General features: G+C 43.5%; 1 protein-coding gene across 1 annotated transcript in view; it reads left to right on the plus strand.

Moving 5' to 3' along the window:
• Nucleotides 1–9,491: 9,491 nt before the first annotated feature.
• VWA3A (von Willebrand factor A domain containing 3A) overlaps nt 9,492–22,250 on the plus strand; it is a 58,904-nt gene continuing 46,145 nt past the window's right edge. Inside the window, exons 1-5 of the mRNA XM_003795840.1 lie at nt 9,492–9,553; nt 9,879–10,002; nt 16,507–16,631; nt 16,740–16,817; nt 19,483–19,537. Coding sequence (XP_003795888.1) covers nt 9,492–9,553; nt 9,879–10,002; nt 16,507–16,631; nt 16,740–16,817; nt 19,483–19,537 — 444 coding nt within the window. The remainder of the gene's footprint in view (nt 9,554–9,878; nt 10,003–16,506; nt 16,632–16,739; nt 16,818–19,482; nt 19,538–22,250) is intronic.

A 22,250-nucleotide genomic window follows, 5' to 3' on the forward strand; every position in this document is an offset into this window, starting at 1 on the left:
AAAAAAAAAAAAGTTTATTGGACATTTCAATGTTGTTCAGTTTTACAAAAATAAGATCAGATATTTGCCACTACTTTTCAATTTGTGATGGAAATCTTTCTGTGTCAGTAAATACAGAGCTCCCTCATTTTAATGACTACACAGTATTCCATTTGATATCATGTCAAATATATATACTGAGGGTACTAAAAAAATACACATTTTAAGAAAGGAAAAATTGTATTAAATTTGTAATACTAAAGTTACGTTTGAGTTATGCAATTACAGGAAGTACTCAGCATGACTTGTATTCATCTTTTATTATTTATCTATATTAAAAATTAGAATTTCAATAGTTTTTTTCCTTTCTTCAAATGTATATGCATTTTTCAGCAGTCTCTTGAGTTTATCTTCCCATTTTGATGTACGTTTAGATTGCTTCCAGATTTTTGCCATTAGAAAACAAAAACTTCCCAAATATCATAATAACCTGGCATTCTAATTAAAGTATATCAACTACTAAAGCAATTTTTCTTCTTTTTTTCTATTTTTAGTAGAGGCGGGGTCCCACTCTTGCTCAGGCTCTTCTTGAACTCCTGAGCTCAGGTGATCTACCTGTTTTGGCCTCCCAGAGTGCTAGGATCATAGGTGTGAGTCACCGCACCTGACCACAATTTGTTTTTTCAAAAGTACTGTGGTTCAATGGCATTCAGTATGTTTAGAGAAAGAAACCAACATTAAATTCATGGTCATGTGCTTTTCCCATAAATCATCTTAATCCTCTCCCTGTGAAATAAGAGGTCTTTTTTAAAGACCAGAACACTAAGGATCAAAGAGATGAACAACTGACTCAAGGTCCTATACCTAGTCATTGGTGAGTCTGGGTTTTAGACCTTGGTTCCCTGACTACAGATCTAGGACTCCTTCTCCTGTCCCACATTGCCAGTTTGTCTAGTCTAAAGGAAATAAAAATAGCTTGTCCCAGATGCATGATTCCTTGGCTCAAACATGAGCAGCTAAATCTATGGTTTGCTTCTTCTGGATGTGGAATGCAAACAACCATAAAAGGTAGTCTCTGGGAACAACTTGTGACTATTACCTACTTTGTTGAAAGAAAAAAGATATATGTAAGAAGAGCCTCCTACTTATGTTGTTTGTGTCTAATCTTCCATCATTCCCCCCTCATTGTCAAGCTTTCTCCTTAAAGTGCTAACTTTCTTGATTAGTGAAGCTAGGAGAGGGCACTTATTGATTTTATTGGGGCCCTTTAAGGATTTCAGTACCCAGGGAAATTTTCTCAAACAGGCTATTCCCCATTTCATTCCCACAGCACTTAGAAGTAAATCAACTAAATCCCTTCTACCATATTGGTGGGAAATTTATTTGTTATTAGAATACTCTAGATTGTGGCTCGGCGCCTGTGGCTCAAGTGGCTAAGGCGCCAGCCACATACACCTAAGGTGGCGGGTTTGAATCCAGCCTGCGCCACCAAGCAACAATGATGGCTGCAAACCAAAAAATAGCCAGGCGTTGTGGTGGGCACCTATGGTCCCAGCTACTTGGGAGGTGGAGGCAGGAGATTCGCTTGAGCCCAGGCATTGGAGGTTGCTGTGAGCTGTGATGTCATGGCACTCTACCCAGGGGGACAGCTTGAGGCTCTGTCTCAAAAAAAAAAAAAAAAAAAAAAGAATACCCTAGATTGTGCAAAGGTCCATGGCTCAAACATTAGGAAGGCCTCCCCAGGGAATTGTCATCTGTCGAATACATCAAGTGCACCACGCTAGATAGTGCAATAGTTTTTCTGTGTCCACCTCATGCTTAGAACATGATAAACTTTGGCAAGCTAGGAACTCCTGTTCCTGTGCTCTCTCCCTGAGTGTGGCAAGACCCATTTTCTCTTAGGTCTTACCATCTAAACAAAGCATTGCCACCAAATACTAAGCGTCTCCATTCCCTCTGATTTTCAGATATCTGGTTTTTATTTTTATTTCTTTATCTCTGGGAGAATATTCTCTTCTCTTTGGCTTCCCACAGAAGCATGTTTGCCTAGTACTTGAGTCCCCTTCTTTGGTTAAAAAGAAAAAAAAGGCAGGGCATGGTGGCAGCTTAATGCCTGTAATCCTTGCAGTCTGGGAGGCCAAGGTGGGTGGATTGCTTGAGCTCAGTAGACTAGCCTGAACAAGAGCAATCCCATCTCAACTAAAAATCAAAAAAACTACCCAGGTGTTGTAGTCGGTTCCTCTAGTCCCAGCGATTCAGGAGGCTGAGGCAAGAGGATTGCTTGAGCCACTGCAAGGCTCTTTTTCTTTTGGAAAACTTTCCTACCTTTGGGCCATGTGGTTTCATGGGCTGATTTTACCTTCTAGCTCCAGAGCCGGGACACAGGAGCTGAGCTTGGCCAATTAGAGTCAAAGTGCTTGGTTCATAAATGAGCATGGCATATGACCAGCCTGGGACTTTTCTGGAACTGCTGAGGAAGAGGTGTTCTCCTACCCTAGGGTTCCTAAGTTGTAGGAGGGTAAGACTGGTACTGCTGGCAGCCACATGTGAATAGCCTAAGAATCAAGCCATCACAGAAGAAAGGAAGATGAGAAATGGAGACAGAGTTCTGTTAACATCATTTTAGCCTTTAGATCAAGCCACGCCTAAAGCCACAACTATCCCTGGATTCTTTTTGTTATTTGAGCAAATAAATTCCCTTTTTTCGGCTTGATACCTGTAGCACAGCGGTTACAGCACTGGCCACATACACCCAGGCTGGCGGGTTTGAACCCAGCCCGGGCCTGCTAAACAGCAATGACAACTGCAAGAAAAAAAATAGCAGCACGTTGTGGCAGGGGCCCGTAGGCCCAGCTACTTGGGAGGCTGAGGCAAGAGAATTGCTTGAGACCAAGAGTTGGAGGTTGCTGTGACCTGTGACATCACAGCACTCTACCAAGGGCAACATAGTGAGACTCTGTCTCAAAAATAAATAAATAAATAAATTGAGAAATACAACAACAACAACAAAAATCCCTTTTTTCTTCCATCCAGTTTAAGTTGGGTTTCTGCCTCTTTTTATTGAAAAAATCTTGACACTCCCACTTTCCTCTTGACATTAAACACATTCCTCACTTTCCCTGCTATGGCATATCACTTTAATCTTACAGTTAACTTAGGCTTTTCCAAAAGACAGGGAAAAAATGTCGACTTCAGGATGCTTCTTACCAACCCAACAATAAGCAGTTGCTCCTGGTTTGAAATGGAAGAAACAAAGCAAAACACAAATTAATATCTAAAAAATGTATCTCACCATACTCCAGGTTAGAGCTCCTAAATGAAAGACCAGAGATGAGTTAACCCTTAACTGTTTCCAAGAACCTAAAGTAAGAAATTCCTGTCATGCTCTGATGTTTTACACAGGGCCAGTCCTGATCTACATCCTGAGGGGAGCTAAGAAAGATGGTTACCCACACATAGCTTTCTTCTGAACTGGCCAAAAGCCTGAAAGTCTTACTCTGCTTTATCCATCTGTCACAAATATATTTAGAATGTGTCTGTCATTTAAACTCAAGTAGAAACAGAGGGTATGCAGTGTTGGATTTTCTTTCTTGTACAATGTTGAAAACCGACATATCCAGGGAAAAAAGAAAGTTGTGAGCGTGGTAGACTACCTGTCTGGGGCTCCCCTGTCCCCAAAAATGGTGTCTCAAAGCTAGCCAGCCCCTTTCACCCAGACTTTCCATGAAGGTGGGCTCAAGAGCCCTCACCTCTTATTCACAGACTAGCCATTGGTGAATCACAACCTCTTGTGACTTACGTGTCTCTGATCTTCCTCCTTTTCCACTTTGTTGGTGTTGGCCAAATGACAAATGCCTTTACATGGTGCTGGTAATATGGATTTGCATGGTACTGTTCTCAGGCCAGGACCGTTCTACCCAGAGTAACTGGTGATTGATAAGCAGTTCCTATTTTGAGGAGTTTGGCTATTTCTGATCTCCCCTGCTGGGGTCAGCATCCAAAGTTTCTCTACTATAGAATGACCATCAAAAGTAGCACATGTTCTAACTTACAAAACTACAGGTTCAGAAAGTGAACAGTGAAGGTCCCTTAGGCCCTTTCAAGCTAGTTGACATTGGGTACACCACTTTGTCTATCTTGTCTTCTCCAAAAGAAGAGGTTGGAGAGTTCCCCAGCTATGTACCAAGGACTTAGTTACATCATAATCACCTGGGGCCACTGTTAAAAATTAATGTTTCCACACTTAAGCACAGTTCTGAATCAATCTCCTGGGTGGGAATGTTTGCTCAGCAAACAACCCAGGTGATTCTAATGGGCACCTGGATTAGGAACCACTTGTGGTAGGTGGTCTCTTCTGAGGCTAAGACTCCCTGAGCTTGCTGTACTAGCCAGGTTTGGTGAGCCATACAGGGTGGGGTTTTAGAGGGCTGTCAGTAAGATGTCATCTTTGGCATCTGAAGTGCAAAAGATGCTTATCACCTTTACTATACATCACAGGTTCTCTGGTATTTTTCCTCAATTCTTGCCGCTGGAAGGCTGCAGACACCAGGGCTCTACTGGTCTAAACCATGGTTCTCTGCTAATTGAGAGGTTCTGAAAATAGAAAAGACCTCTGAATACTGCTTCCAGGCTTTCGTGAGGGTGGAGAAAAGCAGAGTGACCTGGGAGAGGTGGTTATTGACAACAAAGTGGTAACTTCTTCCTGGGGTGAGGAAGGTTTGCCCTTTCCCTACCCCAAGCTGCAGTGGTGCAGTCTGTTACCTTGGAGACAACCTAACACTTCCCGCAGGACAAGCTTCACTGTTGAGTTGCTTGGAGAAAACTAGAATTGAGAACTGGGAGAAGCAAGGGCACGGGGTGGCAGAGGCCCTTTTCCTACAGATGGAGAAATAAATGAAGGAATATGAGCGAGGGTGAGTGCCACCAGGGTTCACAGGGGTGGCAAGAGAGAGGGCAGGGGAGGCCCAGACGCTAAGCTCTGGACTGAGTGAGAAGATTGAGGGAGCCTGGAGTCTAAAGCATCTGCTCCCTACATGCCAAGCATTGAAATAGGTGCTGGGGGTACCACAGCAGGCTTGGAAGTAGTGGAGCTGATGGGGAGACAGAGGGGGCAGCAACATGAGTACTAACATGGGGGACCAACTTCCTCCCTGAGGGCATGGGGACACTGAATGGGGTTCAAGAAAGACTTCTGAGTTTTCTTGTCAGACTAAAGAGGTCAAACCTGAGTGAAAGGGGGTGTGAAGTAGTAAGGTGGTGTAAAGTGGGAGTTGCCAGGGAACAGAAAATGTGAGACTTAGGGTGGAAAGGTAAATGAGAAACGCATCCTGAAAGAATGAGAAGGCTTGGGGCGGCACCAGTGGCTCAAGGGCACCAGCCCCCTATGCTGAGGGTGGCGGGTTCAAGCCCAACCCCAGCCAAAAATGAAAAAAAAAAAAAAAAAAGAATGAAAAGTCTCGATCCACCTTGGTTATCCTACGGCACTGCAGAGCCACAGCAGGGTTTTCTGACCAGGTAGAAGTAAGAACAAATTGTCATACTGGAAAAATTCCGGCAGCACAGATTGGAATGGAGTGGATGGGGTCAAGAATAGAGGTAATTTTGTAGTTAAAAGTATAAACCCTGGCAATGGCTTTATTCTGGATGAATATTTAGGAGAATCCTAGATCTAACTGTTATCAATTGAGACAATTAGCTGAAAGTTTTCTTTCATCCAGTAATTAAGGCTCCCTCTTTCCTTTTGACCAAAGTGCTGTCTGCCGTGGACTGGTTTGCTGTGCTTCCCTCCTCCAACTACTAACCTGAGAGTAATGTGGCCCACCTTTGCCCAAACTCTGGACCTGCCCTTAGTGCATTTATTTCAACAAATGTTTGAGTAGCTACTATGTTCTAGGCACTGTCTTATGCAAAAGTGTTCTAGCAGTGATCATTACTAACTCCCTGTCCTCATGGATATTCTAGTGTGTTTCTGTGCCCCCTCAACAGTAAGTAAGTAAATATATAAAACATCAGATGGTGACATGTGTTGTGGCGAAAAGGGAAGCAAAGTGGAAGGGGTGCTAATTGACTCATGCTACTCAAAGAAGCCTTCTCTAACAAGGTTTCATCTGAGTCAAGACCAGAAGGTAAGGACAGTGCCCTGTCCTCTCTCCCCAGGACCAGCTCTCTCTGGCACTCTTTAAACGTTCATGAAACAATGATGGCCTCCGTGTCATATGCTGAAGTGCTTGAAGATGCAGCACACTTTTCATGGTATTGTACATTTTTATAGTATTTTGTATTTTACTCAATTCCATTTGATCCTCTTGACCATGAAGTTCAAGTAGGCAAAGCAGTTAGTTTTATCCCCATTCTATTCTGCGGATGAAGAAACCAAAGACCCAGAGCTTTTTCTAGCATAGCACATTGTTTTGTAAGTTTTATGCAAGCCAACCCCTCCTTTATCTGCCCACACAGGTCACCCCAGAATCCAGTCCTGCAGGCCTCCGAATTCATTAAGAGCTGTTAATCACTCACTGAAAAGAGTGACCCCAGGCACTACAGGGTGTCCAGTGTTCATGTGGCATTTCTACTTCAATAATCCCTGCTCTAGAGTCTCCCATGAAAGCTAACTGAAGTAAAGCCAGTTTTTCTTTTTAAGACATTACCACACTATACTGCTGCTTCCCAGAAAACAAAACATTCTCTGAATAAAAGATTAAAAGGCTGAACAAGAAAAGCAAGTTGTTGAACCATTAATAGGCTATTTAATTTAATGATTTCACAAAAACACACACTCTAATATTTAAGCTACAACTTTATTCAGAGTTTCTTACTTGTTATTTTTTTTTTTTTTTTTTTTGAGACAGAGTCTCACTCTCTTGCTCCAGGCTAAAGAGCCAGGGTAGGCTTGGCACCTGTAGCTCAAGTGGCTAAAAGCGCCAGCCACATACACCAGAGCTAGCAGGTTCGAATCCAGCCCAGGCCTACCAAACAACAGTGACAATTACAACCAAAAAATAGCCAGGTGTTGTGGCGGGCACCTGTAGTCCCAGCTACTTAGGAGGCTGAGGCAAGAGAATCACTTAAACCCAGGAGTTGGAAGTTGTTGTGAGCTGTGATGCCACACACTCTACTCCGGGTGACAGCTTGAGGCTCTGTCTTAAATAAATAAATAAATAAATAAGCCAGGGTGGCATCAGCCTAGCTTACAGCAACCTCAGACTTTTGGGCTCAAGTGATCCTCCTGCCTCAGCCTCCTAAGTAGCTAGAACAACAGGCATCTGTGCCAATGTCCAGCTATGTTCTCTATTTTTTTTTTTTTTTTTTTTTTTAGTAGAGACAGGATCTTGTTCTTCCTCAGGCTGGTCTCTAACTCCTGAACTCAAGCAATTCACTTGCCTCAGCCTCCCAGAGTGCCCATCCTTACTTGTGTCTTAACCAGTATTTTTTTGGTTGCAAGTAACAGAAACCTAAATGAGCTAGCTTAAGCAAAAAGGTAGGGACCTATAAGGAATGGGGTATCTCATGGAACACAAAAGCAGAAAGTGAAGTCAGTTCTCACAAGTGCCTGGGATGAATATTTAGATATTCAAGAATCAAGGTAGTTTTTCAACCTCCTTTCCCTTCACCTCCCCTCCTCAAAATATGTATTGAGTGCCTGACAGTTGCTGTGCTCATGTAATTTATGGTGTAATGGGAGAGACACACAATTTTTTTAAAATCACACTATGAATGTCTCATTCCAAATTAACATAAGTGCTCTAAAAGAAAGGAGCACAGTTCTGTGAAAGTCTATATAAAACAAAAAAACCTGAAATAGAATAAGATACTGGAGATGATTTCCTGTGTGAAGTGACATTTGAGCAAAATGTCAAGGATGAGTATGGTGGGAAAAAGAAAAGAATGTTTCAGAGCAAAGACAGCAGCACATAGAAAAGCCCTGTGGTCAAGAGAACTATATAACATTTCAGGATCCGAAAAAGGGAGGCCTTTGTGGAACACAGAAGGGGAGAGCAAGGGTGTCATGGGAGCTCTAGGTAGGTAGGTGAGCAGTAGCCAGACCTTATGGAGCCTCAAATGCCATCAGAAGGATCTTGGTCTTCACTCCAGAAATAAAGAAAAGCCTGATTGGTTTTAAGCAAGAGGGAGAAGAACAGGGTGCAACATTGCATTTGTGTTTGGAAAAGATTACTGGATAGGAGGACTGATGGGTTGTAGAGAAGCCAGTTGGAGCCTACACTGGTCATCTATGGCGGACATGACAGTAGCCTGGGCTACAGATACGTCAGCAGAGACAGATGAGTAGAGTGATTGGAGGGAAGTAAAATTAATAAGATTAGGTGATGGATTAGATATGGGGAGTGAATCTAGAGACAAAATGGGAACTCTGAGCTTTTGCTGTACAACTAGGAGTCATCAAAGGATAGATATTAGTTGAGGCCACGAATAGGGGTAAGATCGCCTAGGAAGAGTGGAGAAAGTGAGAAGAATGTGTACTGTTTAGCTTCAAAGAATACCAACTTACAATGCTCATGAAGAGGAAAGATGAGCCTTCCAATGAGACAGAGGAGGAGCAAGCAGAGAGAGAGGAGGAAGCTGGGAGAGAGTAGTCACCTCCTTTTTATCCTTCAAGAAAATCTAAGCTTCTGGCTTGGCACCTGTAGCTTACGGCGCCAGCCACTGCTCCTAGGCTGGCAGGTTTGAGCCCGGCCCAGGCCAGCTAAACAACTGCAACCAAAAAATAGCCAGGCATTGTGGCGGGGGGCTGTAGTCCCAGCTACTTGGGAGGCTGAGGCAAGACAATCACATAAGCCCAAGAGTTTGAGGTTGCTGTGAGCTGTGACACTATGGCACTCTACCAAGGGTAACATAGTGAGACTCTATCTCAAAAAAGAAAAAGAAAGAAAAAAGAAAATCTAAGCTCCTATGACACCTCCCTACCCTCCTTTCTTACCTATGCAAAGTAGACTCCTTTCCTGACTGCTTTCTATCATGCACACTTCCTTTACAGCATTTTCTACAATTTGTAATTACTTCATTTAATATTTTTAATATCAGAGTCCACCCTAAAGAATGTAAGCCCTATGAAGACAATGACAATTTCTATCTTAGTTGTTCTCAATTTTACACCCCTAACCCCAGGAGATATTCAGCAATGCCTGAAGACAGTTCTGCTTGTCACACTAGGGCAGGGTGGGAAGGGATGCTGCTGGCACCTAATAGGCAGAGGCCAGGGATGCTGTTTAGCATCCTACAATGCACAGGCAGCCCCCACAACACAGAATTATCTGGTCCAAGGGTCATAGGTGCCCAGGTTGAGAAAGCTTGTTGTTTTTTTCACATATCCTCAGCACCAAGCACAATGTCTGATATCTAGTAGGTGTCCAGTAAATATGTATCGAATGAATTAATGAAAGAAGAATTGATCTGAACATAAACACACCCCAAAGCCCTTGCCTGGATGCTGCATTTCATCTTTTCTTCTGGGATTCTCTTCCTCCCTAGAAACATAAGTGTTCGGTGTTTCTGTAATGGCCACACAAACTAGTCATGTCTTCTATGCTCAAGATAATACATCTCTGGAAAATCACTGGTAAGCAAATCTTTTTCAAATGAAAACAGCAGCAACATTTTGCTCTTGGGAGCTAGGGGGGAAATTATCTGCCTTGAAGTGAGATTGAGTAAATGGTCATTACATCCTTTTTTAATCTACCTGAGGGTTTTAGTTATCTAATTACCAGAACAATATAATAAAATATCTCATGAATCTGAAGTCCACATTTTATTGGGACTCTACAGGAACTCTTCTTAGTTACAGCATAGAAAAATATTTCTGGAAGCCTTTTGGGGAAAGAGAGGAAGATTGTGGAGCCAGTGTCCAGGCTGGAGCATTGATCACACCACTTTATGTTTTGTAGCACGAGGAGAATCACTGAGAGAAATCCCAAGAAGCAACTGAACCGGAAAGATATGCATGGACTTGGTCAAAATTCAGACAATGGATTACTGGTTACACATGTTAACCAGACACAGGACCTGCTGGTAAAAACCATAGTGCTTTAACTGTGTAGTGATGCTTATAAATTATAGCCAGGGAATGCAGAATGTCCTAAACTCTGGGTACATTTTTCTTCACATAGGACTCTAAGACTGAGAAAAGATTTAATATTCACCTCTAATCCCTTGCCTTTAGAAATGACTGAAGAATCTCTATGCTATTTATTTAAATTTTATAGCCTTTTTGGCCACATCACTAAATAATCAGGAGCATGTGAATGCTCTGATTATGATATCAAAGCCTGAAGTCTGAGGCATTTAATTTTAATATTTCCCTTCCTGAGATTTGTTTTTCTTTTGGGATTTTCTAAAATCTAGACCTAGAAATCCATTTCAGGACATGCTGTTGGAGCAAGAGGGTTATGACAGGAGAATTAGCCTCTAGAACAGCAGTTCTCAACCTGTAGTTTTAGGCTGACTCAGTGTGTCAGTGAGCTGCCTTCCCAGGAGAGTGAGTGGATTATCTGGAACTCAGACTTCATCAGTTGTCAAGCACAAGGTGAGCTCACAACCAGCTACCTAATCTACCCTAGAGTTTAAATATGACACCTTTGAAATGATAATCAGTCAAAAACAATACAGTTTTGTTGTTGTTGTTGTTGTTGAGACAGAGTCTCACTTGTCGCCCTCAGTAGAGTGCCATGGTATCATAGCTCATAGCAATCTCAAACTCTTGGGCTCAAGCAATTCTCTTGCCTCGGCTTCCCTAGTAGCTGGGACTATAGGTGCCCGCCACAATGCCCAGCTGTTTTTGTTGTTGTTGTTGTTGTTGTTTACCAGGCCCAGGATGGGTTTGAATCTACCCGCCCCGGAGCATGTGGCCAGCACCCTAACTATTGAGCTGCAGGCGCCTAGCCAACAGTACAGTTATAATGCTGGCAATTAAACAATCAGAAACATTCTCAGGTTTTACTTTTCTCAAGTTTTGGCACTTATAGGAAAGCAAGTTTAATTAAAGGGAAATGAGGAAAGGTCGATAGAGTCTTGAGATTCTGAAGAAATTTCTCAAGGACTTCAGATGATGATGACATGGGTCTTTATTTCATCTAATTTTATACCACAATGTGTGACTTTCCAGGTGTATAAAAGACCATCTTACATTTATCAGCCACAGCTGGGGCCCCCTTGCCTCACAAATGAAAACCCAGGGGAAAGAGGGAGAGTCTCCAACCGACATGAAAATCATACCATCCTCTGTGCAAAGGGGCTACTTTAATACATAATCAGCATGGCTTGCAACACACTCTATAATGTGTTTATTACTGGCTTTTCAAGTACCAGTAACACAAAACCCATGTCCTAAAACATGATAGATCATTTCAAATTCAAGAAAGATGGAAAGCTCAGTGCCTGTGGCTCAAGTGGCTAAGGCACCAGCTACATACACCTGAACTGACGGGTTCAAATCCAGCCTGGCCCCGCCAAACAATAATGACAACTGCAACCAAAAAATAGCCCGGCATTGTGGCGGGCACCTATAGTCCCAGCTACTTGGGAGGCTGAAGCAGGAGACTCGCTTGAGCCCAGGAGTTGGAGGTTGCTGTGAGCTGTGACGTCACGGCACTCTACCCAGGGTGACAGCTTGAGGCTCTGTCTCAAAAAAAAAAAGAAAAAAGAAAGAAAGATGGAAGATAGATAAATAATAAAATCTACCACACTCTGTGTTACCAACCAGGGAGGGAGCTAGTTGCATCCGGAAAGATGAGAACAGTGACATCTAGTGTTCATGTGATGTGGAGCAGCATTTCCCTGAGTATGCGACAAGGGACTAAGGGTTTTAAGACACGCTGTTCAAGGGCAGAACATTGGTTAGCCCAGAACACATAATGAGAAAGTAATCCCATCAGTCTGTTCTCTCTCAGTCCTTCATGGAGAAAGTCAGAGTTTGGTGCTAGGTTAGAGAGGCAATCTAGTCTCATGGTTAGAAATGTGACTTGGGTTTGCATCCCAGCTCCACCACTTACTAGCTGGATGACTCTGGGCTAATTCCTTAAATTCTCCGTGCCTCAGTTTTCTTGTTGGAAAAATGGAGTTATAAGGATGGACCCCATACCTTGTAGAATTAAATGAGTGAATCTACAGAAAGTGATTTGAGAGTTGTAAGTGCTATTTAAGTGTTTGCTGTAATTAGGAGTGTGTTTTTCACACTTCCTTAAAACTTGCTAATTTTCTATTGAAATAGAGGGGAGAATAGGCCTCAGGCACAGAACCTAAGGCATGAAATAGTATCTAACTGGAATATAATGGTAGCATTTTACATTCATTGTCTTTGTTTTATGGTGACCTTCTATTTATGACCAAACATGAGGGGGAAATAAGGATCATTCTTCATGCAGAAACACTCAAGACCTTAGTCACAGCTTTAGGTGTGACAAAGCTAGTAAGGGGAGAACCCCAGTACCCTGTACTCCTTTCTTCTGTCTTGCTCTTCCTCCACCCTATTTTCTGTCCTGTTCCTCCTCCATATCCTCTGTCCTATCCAGCCTAGCTCATTCAGCTACAGCAGTTTCCAACCCCATGTTCATCCCCTCACCTGTGAAAATGACAGACACAACCCTAAACAAAACCCACTTGGGGTTCAAGCAGGTACCCAGGAGACATCTTTGAATCCAGACTTGGGTTCAGTAGATTAAACAGTGGTTGGGCCCATTTCACAGCCATGAAGGTGTCTCCCACAGTGGGATTAAGCTGATCTCCCCTTGTTATTATTGAACCAAACTTGAGCCCACTAACCCAATGCAGCAAAGCCAAACACCGAGAGCGAAATTTGCAGTGAGAGGTAGAAAGGCATTTATCGCAGGGCACCAGATGAGAACAGGCAGCTAATCCTTAAGACCTAAACTGCCCAGTGGTTCACAAGTAAGGGTTTTTAAGGCAGGGGTGCATTTCAGGAAAGTTAAAGTTATAGGCAAAACTATAAATCAATTCATGGGCCAAGTGCAGTGGCTTATGCCCATAGTCCCAGCACTTTGGGAGGCCTAGGCAAGAGGATTTCTTTTCTTTTTTTTTTTAAGGTCTTTATTGGTGGGGGAGGGAGGCTGCAGAGCAGCACCAAGGAGGAGAGAAAAGAGAAGAGAAAAGGGGAGAAAAAAGAGGAGGGAAAAAGAAGAGAGTGAAGAGGAGAGTGAGGAGGAGAAAGGAGGAGAGAGAGCAGAGAAGAAGAGAAAGGCAAGATGATTTCTTGAGCCCAGTTCAAGACCAACACGGGCAATTCAGCAATAGTCTGTCTCTACAAAAAAAATTTAAAAGGTATCTAGGCATGGTGGCACATACTTGTACTCCAGCTATGCAGGAAACTGAGGCAGAAGGATCACTTGAGCCCAAGAATTCGTTGTGATCGTGCTACTGCACTCTCTTCGTGACAGAGGGAGGCCTTGTCTCTTAAAAAAGAAAATTTTTTTTAAATGGAGGTTATACATTTGTTTGTCAAAAAAAAGGGAAAAGGGCAGGATATCTTAAAGCAGGAGCTTATAGGTCATAGGTGGATTCAGAGATTCTTTGATCAGTAATTGGTTGAGGGAGGAGGGCTTTGTCTAAAAACTTGGGGTCAGCAGAAAGGTTTAGCGTTAACATAAGTTGTTTTAGATAAGGAAACCTGTTAATCATCATTATGTGCCAGAGTCATGTCACAAAAGCAAGTCATAACAAACTGGGTCAGTTTAGTAAGACTGATGATCCGCACACATGACTCTGTCCAGGCCCCTCAGGAAGAAATTTAGAACAAAGAATGGTGGTCAGAGTTCAGTCCCCAGTTCCCTCTTATCTGAGTTCATATAACAGTAGTTGGCGGTTTCCATCTGGTAGAAATCCGGTTTTCTGAAAAATGATTCAAGAACGTATGTTAAGATGTTATCTTTTAGTTTCTATGGGGAACCAAAACAGCTTGTGACTCAATTTGCTTGGGAGACTATTGTTGTTTAAGTTATTACTATCCTCTTGTTGAGTTGCTCATTTACTTTTTAAGGCTAGCTAAGTGCCTGGAATTTCTCTTGAAGGGACTCAAGATTTTTTCGTTACTTCTTGCTGGTTATGGTGGCTCACACCTGTAATCCTAGCACTCTGGGAGGCTGAGGCCAAGGTGGGGCAGATTGCTTGAGCTCAGGAGGTCCAGGCTAGCCAAAGGCAGAGTGAGACCCCACCTCTCCTAAAAATAGAAAAACTAGCCAGGTGTTGTAGGAGGTGCCTATAGTCCCAGTTACTTGGGAGGCTGAGACAAGAGAATCTCTCAAGCTCAAGAATGTGAGGTTACTGTGAGCTATGATGCCACAGCACTATACCCAGGGTGACTGAGTTAAACTCTGTCTAAAAAACAAAACAAAACAAAACAAAACAAAAAACAAAAAGAACAACAACAAAGATTTTTCTTTTATTTTCATGCTTGGTGGTGGAGACCAAAAGGCCCCTATAAAGTACCCCAGCTCTATCTTGTTAATATGCCATTGCACACCCTAAGAGAGTCATGGCCAACTGGGGCAACATCTGAAACCCATCTATTCCACATGCAGTTGTACTGGAAATTCTTGCAGAATTTCTGCCTGATTCAGGCATTGTACACCTTTCTATCCTCTTCTTATATCATGCTACCCCATATTCACTACAATCCAACCACAGCTTTCGCCATCTTTCAACACTCCCACCCTTCCCCCGGCCCCCCTCCTCCCCCTGTCTACACACCTGCCTGGAACATGTTCCCCATAGAGGCACGGGGCTGGCCCCTCATCCTTCAGGTCTCAGCTCAGATAGGCCTATTCTGACTTCCACCCCTCTCGGAAGTGGGGAAGTGGCCGCCTCATCTCTCCACCCTAGTAATTTACTATCACAATTCCCTGCTCTGTTTGTTTGTTTGTTTGTTCGTTTTTGGTTTGAGACAGATTTTGTTTTGCTTGTCTTTTCACTCTGTTCTATTTTCTTTTCTTTTCTTTTCTTTCTTTCTTTCTTTTTTTTTTTTGAGACAGAGTCCACTTTGTCACCCCCAGTAGAGTGCGGTGGTGTCACAGCTCACAGCAACCTCCAACTCTTGGGCTTAAGCGATTCTCTTGCCTCAGTCTCCCAAGTAGCTGGGACTACAGGCACTAGCCACACACCTGGCTATTTTTTTGGTTGTAGTTGTCATTGTTTGGCAGGCCCGGGCTGGATTCGAACCTGCCAGCTCCAGTGTATGTGGCTGGCACCCTAGTTGCTGAGCTACAGGCACCAAGTCCTTGTTCTACTTTCTTAATAGAACTATCTCTTTCAAAAATTGTTATGTATGTTGATTTCATTTTGTGTTCACTATCCATCTATTCACACTAGAATATAAGCTCCAAGAAGGGAAGAACATAGGGTAGCCTAGCACCGGGAACAGTGCCTAGTTAATAGTTAAGAGTGCAGAAATACCTGCTGGAAATGGAAGAAATGCCAAACTCCAGAGAGGTGAACAACGTGAAGCAGATTCCGAGCCTCCAATCAGGCTTCCAGGGCTCTCCACCTCTGGCTTCAAGTAAACATTGCTGGTATTGAATGCTTGCCATGAATGACATGAGCTTTACCACTAAGCCCACATCCTGAGCTTAGCAACACGTAGCTGACACAGATGTCACTTGGTACAAGCAAGAGAGTATAGTTTATTTCACAGCCAGACTCCTGTGATGGCTGGGAAATTCTTTCTCTGTAACATCCACCTGATGCTCCCAGTTCTGACCTCTAGAATGGACAGAATAAACTCACTCCCTCCTCTACCAGTTAGTCAACAAACATTTGTTGAGGACCCCTTAGAGAGGCTAAGCCTGACAAAAGGCAGAACTCATGCACCCAATAAGATTCAGAGAACACTAGTGTAGAAATAACAGACAGACCACCTAAATGAGAACAAACAATTTATTCAGAACTTGCTATTGCAAGGGAGTCAGCCACAGTCCCCTGTGTTTCACAGAGGCATAAAGGCATGCAAGGGAGTGGAAAAGTTGTGTCATGGAAAAAATGGAAAGCTTTAGGCATGCCCTGGTTGGAAGTCATTGGCACAGAGAGACTGCAGGCAGGCTCATTAGAAGTGGGGCATCTGATGTGATTGAATTGGGGGCATATTGAGCTTCCACCAGCTAGTTCTGAATTGGAAGTAGGAATAAAACATAGGGAAGCTGGCAGTCATTTACCCTGACCATTCTGGGCCAATTGCTGCAGCAGCTGTGGGTCAGAGCTCTGTTGTCATATTGTCTGGCCAGTGTATGTTTGTATATTCAGTTATACAAGGCAGGAATGGCAAGTGATCCTTGAATTGTCTAGTCACATCTTGGGGATGAGGTGAGAGGTCAAGAATAATGAGGGGAGACTGGCCTGGACCACAGGCCTACACATTCACCTGTTCCCTCAGCAAGGCAAGCTGTTAGACTGCTTTAAGACAGATCAGTCAGAAGTGGAGATCCTTCAGAATCCCTTGGGGATCTATGAGGAGAGAACCAAGGGCCCTCTCTTTCCACAGTGTTCTGTTTGCCTCTGGCTCTTGTCTTGTAGAGGCTACTGACAAGTGAAACCCCGTCTTCAGCCTGGGAGGACTCTGAAGATTGGCTTTCAACTCACAGTTTAAAGTTTGAGAAACTCACCTTGGCTGACCTGATAAGTCAGGGCACAGTGGTACCGTAAGTCCCAAGCCATTCCCCTTGCCTCCCCCACCCCCAGCCTGCAGTGACACACACAGCCCACTGGGCCTCAACAGCCCCCTCTTATTTTATGCTCTGCTTCTTCAGGGAGGAGGGCACCAATGCCGTACAGCAAATGCATTTCTCCACCCAGATCATCCACCACTTTGAATCAAAGCTTTTGGAGTAAGTATGTTTGTCAATGTCCTCCCAACATCCCCCCCAGCTTGAGAATGATCTCATTTCAGCAGCCTGAAAGTAACTCTGTTGGGACAACAGTCTCTGCAGGACCTTGGACAGGTCTCTTCCTGCTTCTAACCCCAGTTTCCTCTTTTCTAAAATAAAAAGGTTGGATCAAGGCAGAGCATGGTGGGTCATGCCTGTAATCCTAGATCTGTAGGAGGCCAAAGTGGGTGGATTGCTTGAGCTGACAAGTTTGAGACCAGCCTGAGCAAAAGCAAGATCCTGTCTCTACTAAAAATAGAAAAACTGAGGCAAGAGGATCGCTTTAGCCCAAGTTAGAGGTTGCTGTGAGGGAGCTATGACACCACAGCCCTCTACCCAGGGAGAGCACTTGAGACTCTGTCTGAAAGAAAGAAAGAAAGAAAGAAAGAAAGAAAGAAAGAAAGAAAGAAAGAAAGAAAGAAAGAAAGAAAGGGTTAGATCAGATCAGTGTCTGCAGCCTTTAGAAATCCATGGCCCCTTTGGACGAATACCTAAAACCTGGCTTCATCTGATGTTTGAAGGTTAAGAATGACTGCTTCCAGCTTGGTACTGTGGCTCAAATGGCTAAGGCACCGGCCACATACACCTGAGCTGGCGGGTTTGAATCCAGCCTGGGCCCGCCAAACAACAATGATGGCTGCAACCAAAAAATAGCCAGGCATTGTGGCAGGTGCCTGTAGTCCCAGGCGCTTGGGAGGCGGAGGCAGGAGAATCACTTGAGTCCAGGAGTTGGAGATTGCTGTGCGCTGTGATGCCACAGTACTTTACCCAGGGTGACAGCCTGAGGCTCTGTCTCAAAAAAAAAAAAAAAAAGAATGACTGCCTCCAATGTCAAATTTGGTTGGGTTCATTGCTTTGTATGTCAAAATACGCATGAACTCTACTCCTAAACCAATTTTAGTAGCACACGTATACATGCAAATATGTACACACATACACACCAACACATCTATTGATAAATAAACTACCTGATAAACAGGATAGTTCTTAAGATGTGATCCTAGCTATAATCTATGATTCATGATTACTGTCATGATCTATGATTCTTAAAAAGTTGTAATAATAATACCTAACATTTAATAATGTGTCAGAGATTCTGCTAAGGGCTGGATGCATTGGGTTTTTTAAATCCTTACAACAACTCAAAACATTGCATTATTCTCAAGCCAGTTAACCAAAAGTCAATTGCTAAATGGCCATTCACAGAATGACTCATTTGCCAAATTTGTCAAAACCTTTTAACCGTAAATTTTATAGTAATTCTTATTAGGTTGGAAAATTAAACAGGTCTTAAAGAATTCTGTAATATTTTGGTTGATTAGTTTTAATTGCAAATCCAGCATTTTAAGGAAGTCTATTTAGCTAATTGGTCATTTGGCAAATTGATTTTTCAGGGAACTGGCTTTCAGTAAATTGACTTTTGGCAAATTCAGATGGACAGAGTTCTATTATTATCTTCGTGTTAGAGATGATGAAACTGGGGTTCAGAGAGGTTACCACCCCCACCCAAGTCATGCCACTGATAAGCAACAGAGTGGATCTTGAACCCAAACATATCTCAGCATAAAGTTTTTTTCTTAGTTTTATTTGTACTCATGTATCTTTCCTGACTCTACCCACTACCCATTGCCCCATGATTCCTTATCCAAAGGCCTTCCTTCCCCTTCTTTAGGCCCCCAAATCCCCCCTGTCTTCAGTGAAGGCCAGTCAATGAAATTCAAGTGACTGAGTCCTTATTTTACATGCCTAGTAGGTGCTGGTCTCTAACCAGTCATTGGAATGGTTTGCAATAAGGGAAGGTCAGAAAGTTCCCCTAGCTACTTTACAGAACTTAACTTTTTTTGTTGTTGTTAATTAATCCAGCAAGAAACTGCTGCTAAATTGCCTCTGTTGTGTCCTTATGGTTAGTCTGCAGGAGACTAGGAAGAGTTTGACCTAAGAAGACACAGAATTGAGCAAGCACAAGGGCAGGATGTTCTTCCACCTTCCTCGGGAGAACACACTTCCCCATCCCCCAGACCCACCCCCACATGGCAGCTCTCCCCTGGTTCTGCCAAACATTGGTCATTTTTATCATGTGCGCTGCATCACCACCAGAGCAGCATCTATGCACTCAGCCCCTTTCAAGATTCCCTGGGTGTTTTATCTGGTGCCGTGGCAATCTAATAATGTCTTCAGTTTTGTCTTTGCTTTATATTCCCCAAGACCATAGACACATTAAAAACAAACAAACAGACAAACAAAAAAACATTCCCACCTCCTTCCATGTGTGGATGTTGCTCGGTGATGAAGTTGACCTTGGGTGATGAGTCTTTTTTTTTTTTTTTTTCTGAGACAGAGCCTCAAGTTGTCACCCTGGGTAGAGTGCTGTGGCATCATAGCTCACAGCAACCTCCAAGACCTGGGCTCAAGCGAGTTTCCTGCCTCAGCCTCCCAAGTAGCTGGGACTACAGGTGCCTGCCACAATGCCCAGCTATTTTTTTGTTATTGTTGTAGTTGTCATTTTTGTTTAGCAGACCTGGACTGGATTTGAACCCATCAGCTCTGGTGTATGTGGCTGGTGCCTTAGCCACTTGAGCTACAGGCGCTGAGCCTTGGGTAACAAGTCTTTCTGGTGTTTTGACAGAGCTATTGAACAATATCAACAGAGAATTCAGTGGCTCACAGAAAACAGCAAGAAGGTAACAGACATTGATTTTCTTCTTTGCTCTGTTTGCAGTCCTTCTGGCACTTAGTAGAATTTTTTCCGTTGCAAACGATAAGCCTTCAACTTAAATTATGCGAATCAGCTTAAGGTAAAAAAGAAATTTCTTAACCTGCATAAATGAAAAACCCAGACACAGCTGCATCTAGGTGCTCAAATAATAGCATCTCTTTGTTCCTAGGATCTGCTTTCTTCTGGGTTGGTTTTATTCTTGGATCTACATGGGAAGATGTAGACAGCTCAAGAGTTTATAAACTCAACAGCTCTGAGTTTACGTGTCACCAGCTAGACCACTCAAGTCAAAAGGGACCTCATCTCCTATTCTCTGTACATCCTCTCAATTCCTGGGATTGACTCCCAGTTAGTAATTTATATCCATCACCGCAGCCAAGGGAATGAAATATACTAACTATCTGGGCCTGGAATGACTGCTTACTCCTGGGAGAAAGCAGGGGGTGGGGGAAGTGGGCATGATTAGGTAAGTCCACCCAAAAAACCTCATGGGCTAAGAAAAGGAGACAAGTGGTTGCACATGGAAAGTCAGAGTGCTATTACCCAGAGCAGGTGAGGAGGGATGGGGGGGACAAGGATGGTGGGCAGATGAGAACCAGACCATTGAACCTTAGACCTGTAATGAGATTTATAAGGCTAAGGCTGATTATCTGGATATAACTTTAAAAAAAAAATTGGCTAAATGTTCTCCTCAGACCCCCAGAGTAGAAGAATGATCATGAGTGTATCATCCTTTGCTTCATGTTCTTATTTGTTTTAGCTTAATTTCCTCCAAGTGATACTTTTCTGGCTTCCCATTTGCTTACACTCTTAGGCACACATCCTCAACTCTTTTTATTTCTTTTAGAGACAGAGTCTCACTTTATCGCCCTCAGTAGAGTGCCATGGTGTCCCAGCTCACAGCAACCTCTAACTCCTGGGCTTAGGTGATTCTTTTGCCTCAGCCTCCTGAGTAGCTGGGACTATAGGTACCCGCCACAACCTCTGGCTATTTTTTATTTTTATTTTTTTATTTTTTTGCAGTTTTTGGCCAGGGCTGGGTTTGAACCCGCCACCTTCAGCATATGGGGCCAGCTCCCTACTCCTTTGAGCCACAGGCACCGCCCACCCTTGGCTATTTTTTGTTACAGTTTGGCCGGGGCCAGGTTCAAACCTGCCACCCTCAGTATATGGGGCCGGTGCCCTACCCACTGTGCCACAGGCACCACCCTCAACTCTTGTTTTAAACAAGAGTTCAGGCAGATGCTGAAATTCATGCTTCCCAACTCCCATCCTCACCCAGGTCTAGTAGGTGACAACATAGTGCTAAGGCTGCCTCTCCCCTGTCCCTTGCCAATTCCAGACCACCTTCACAGGTTTGGACTAGTCAACCAATGCTGTCTCCAGCTCTGGTGCACCCCCTCTGGTTGCCCATGGTAACAGGCTGAGAAGACCTGCGGGTGGAATCCTCACTTGCTCCAAACACATCCATTCAGGGAATGTTGCTATCACCTACCCACCTCCATCCCCCATCACGCCTGTCCTGGCTCCTTCAGCATTGTGGGCAGGGATCAACAAGCCTTCCTCTCCCTTCCCCTTTCTGATGGAGCTATAGAGAAGGGCCAGAAAAGGGCCCACACTGGATCCAGGGAATATAATCACCTGTAAATCAACTCACAAGGCTGCTGGACTGCTGAGGCAGCTTGGGGCGACAGATAGACTGTGACTGGTCCCAGTTCCCCTCTGCTCTCTCTAGAATGCCACAGGCAAGCGGCCTCACTTCTCTGGGTCTGTATCTGTGGAGGACAAGCCCAAGGATTATAAACCAGTGGGACACAGGGAGAATCTGGCCCACAGTCATATGTTTCTGGGCCTCATAGTTTTAAATATTTTTCAGTTTCATTTTAAAATCTTGGTATTTCATGTTTATGTTTACTTTCAGACTTCTCTCAAATGATGAAAATCTCTGGTATCCCTGGGCTCCGACTCCCTCTTATGTACCTGTCTCATTATTTCTATGCAATAAATGTCTACACTTTTGATGGCTAGGTTTATGGAATCCATGTTTTCACAATTACAAAAGTGCCAAAGCTCTAATGGCAGCTGTTTTCAATTTTAAAAGGAAAAGAACTCTCTCTAAATTTTAACTTCCAGCCTGAGCAAGAGTGAGACCCTGTCTCTACTAAAAAAAAAATAATAATAATAATAAAATAATAAATAAATAAGTAGAAAAATTAGGCAGGCATTACGGTGCAATCAAAGTTCAAGAAAGTTGAGGATTTGGGCTTTGGCCTTTGGCCATTGGCCTTGGCAAGAGGAAGGTCATTAGTCACCTTGATGAATGTGGCTTCAGAGGAGTGGGGACATGAGAGCCTAATTTGAGTGAGTCACAGAGAAATGGGAGTGAGGATGTGTTGCTAAAATTGAAAGTAGAAAAATAAAGCAGCAGCAGGACGCAGAGGTGGGTTCCTAGAGGTTTCTTTCTTTTTTAATAGGGGCACTATGATAGTCCCTACATATGGTGATGGAAATTATACAACAGGCAGGGAGAATCTGATGATCCAGGGGAAGGGATGGTTACCGGAGATGAGAGGATCCAGTGATGCAAGTGAAAGGGTCGGCCTTGGGCTGTTGCTGGTTGCCTAAGATGTGTTATAACTGGGAAAGGTGAAGTGTGGGGGGCTTAGAGGCAGGTAGGT

This window comes from Otolemur garnettii, unplaced genomic scaffold (assembly GCF_000181295.1).
Source record: "Otolemur garnettii isolate 467f Iridium unplaced genomic scaffold, OtoGar3 scaffold00096, whole genome shotgun sequence".
Lineage (NCBI taxonomy): Eukaryota > Metazoa > Chordata > Mammalia > Primates > Galagidae > Otolemur > Otolemur garnettii.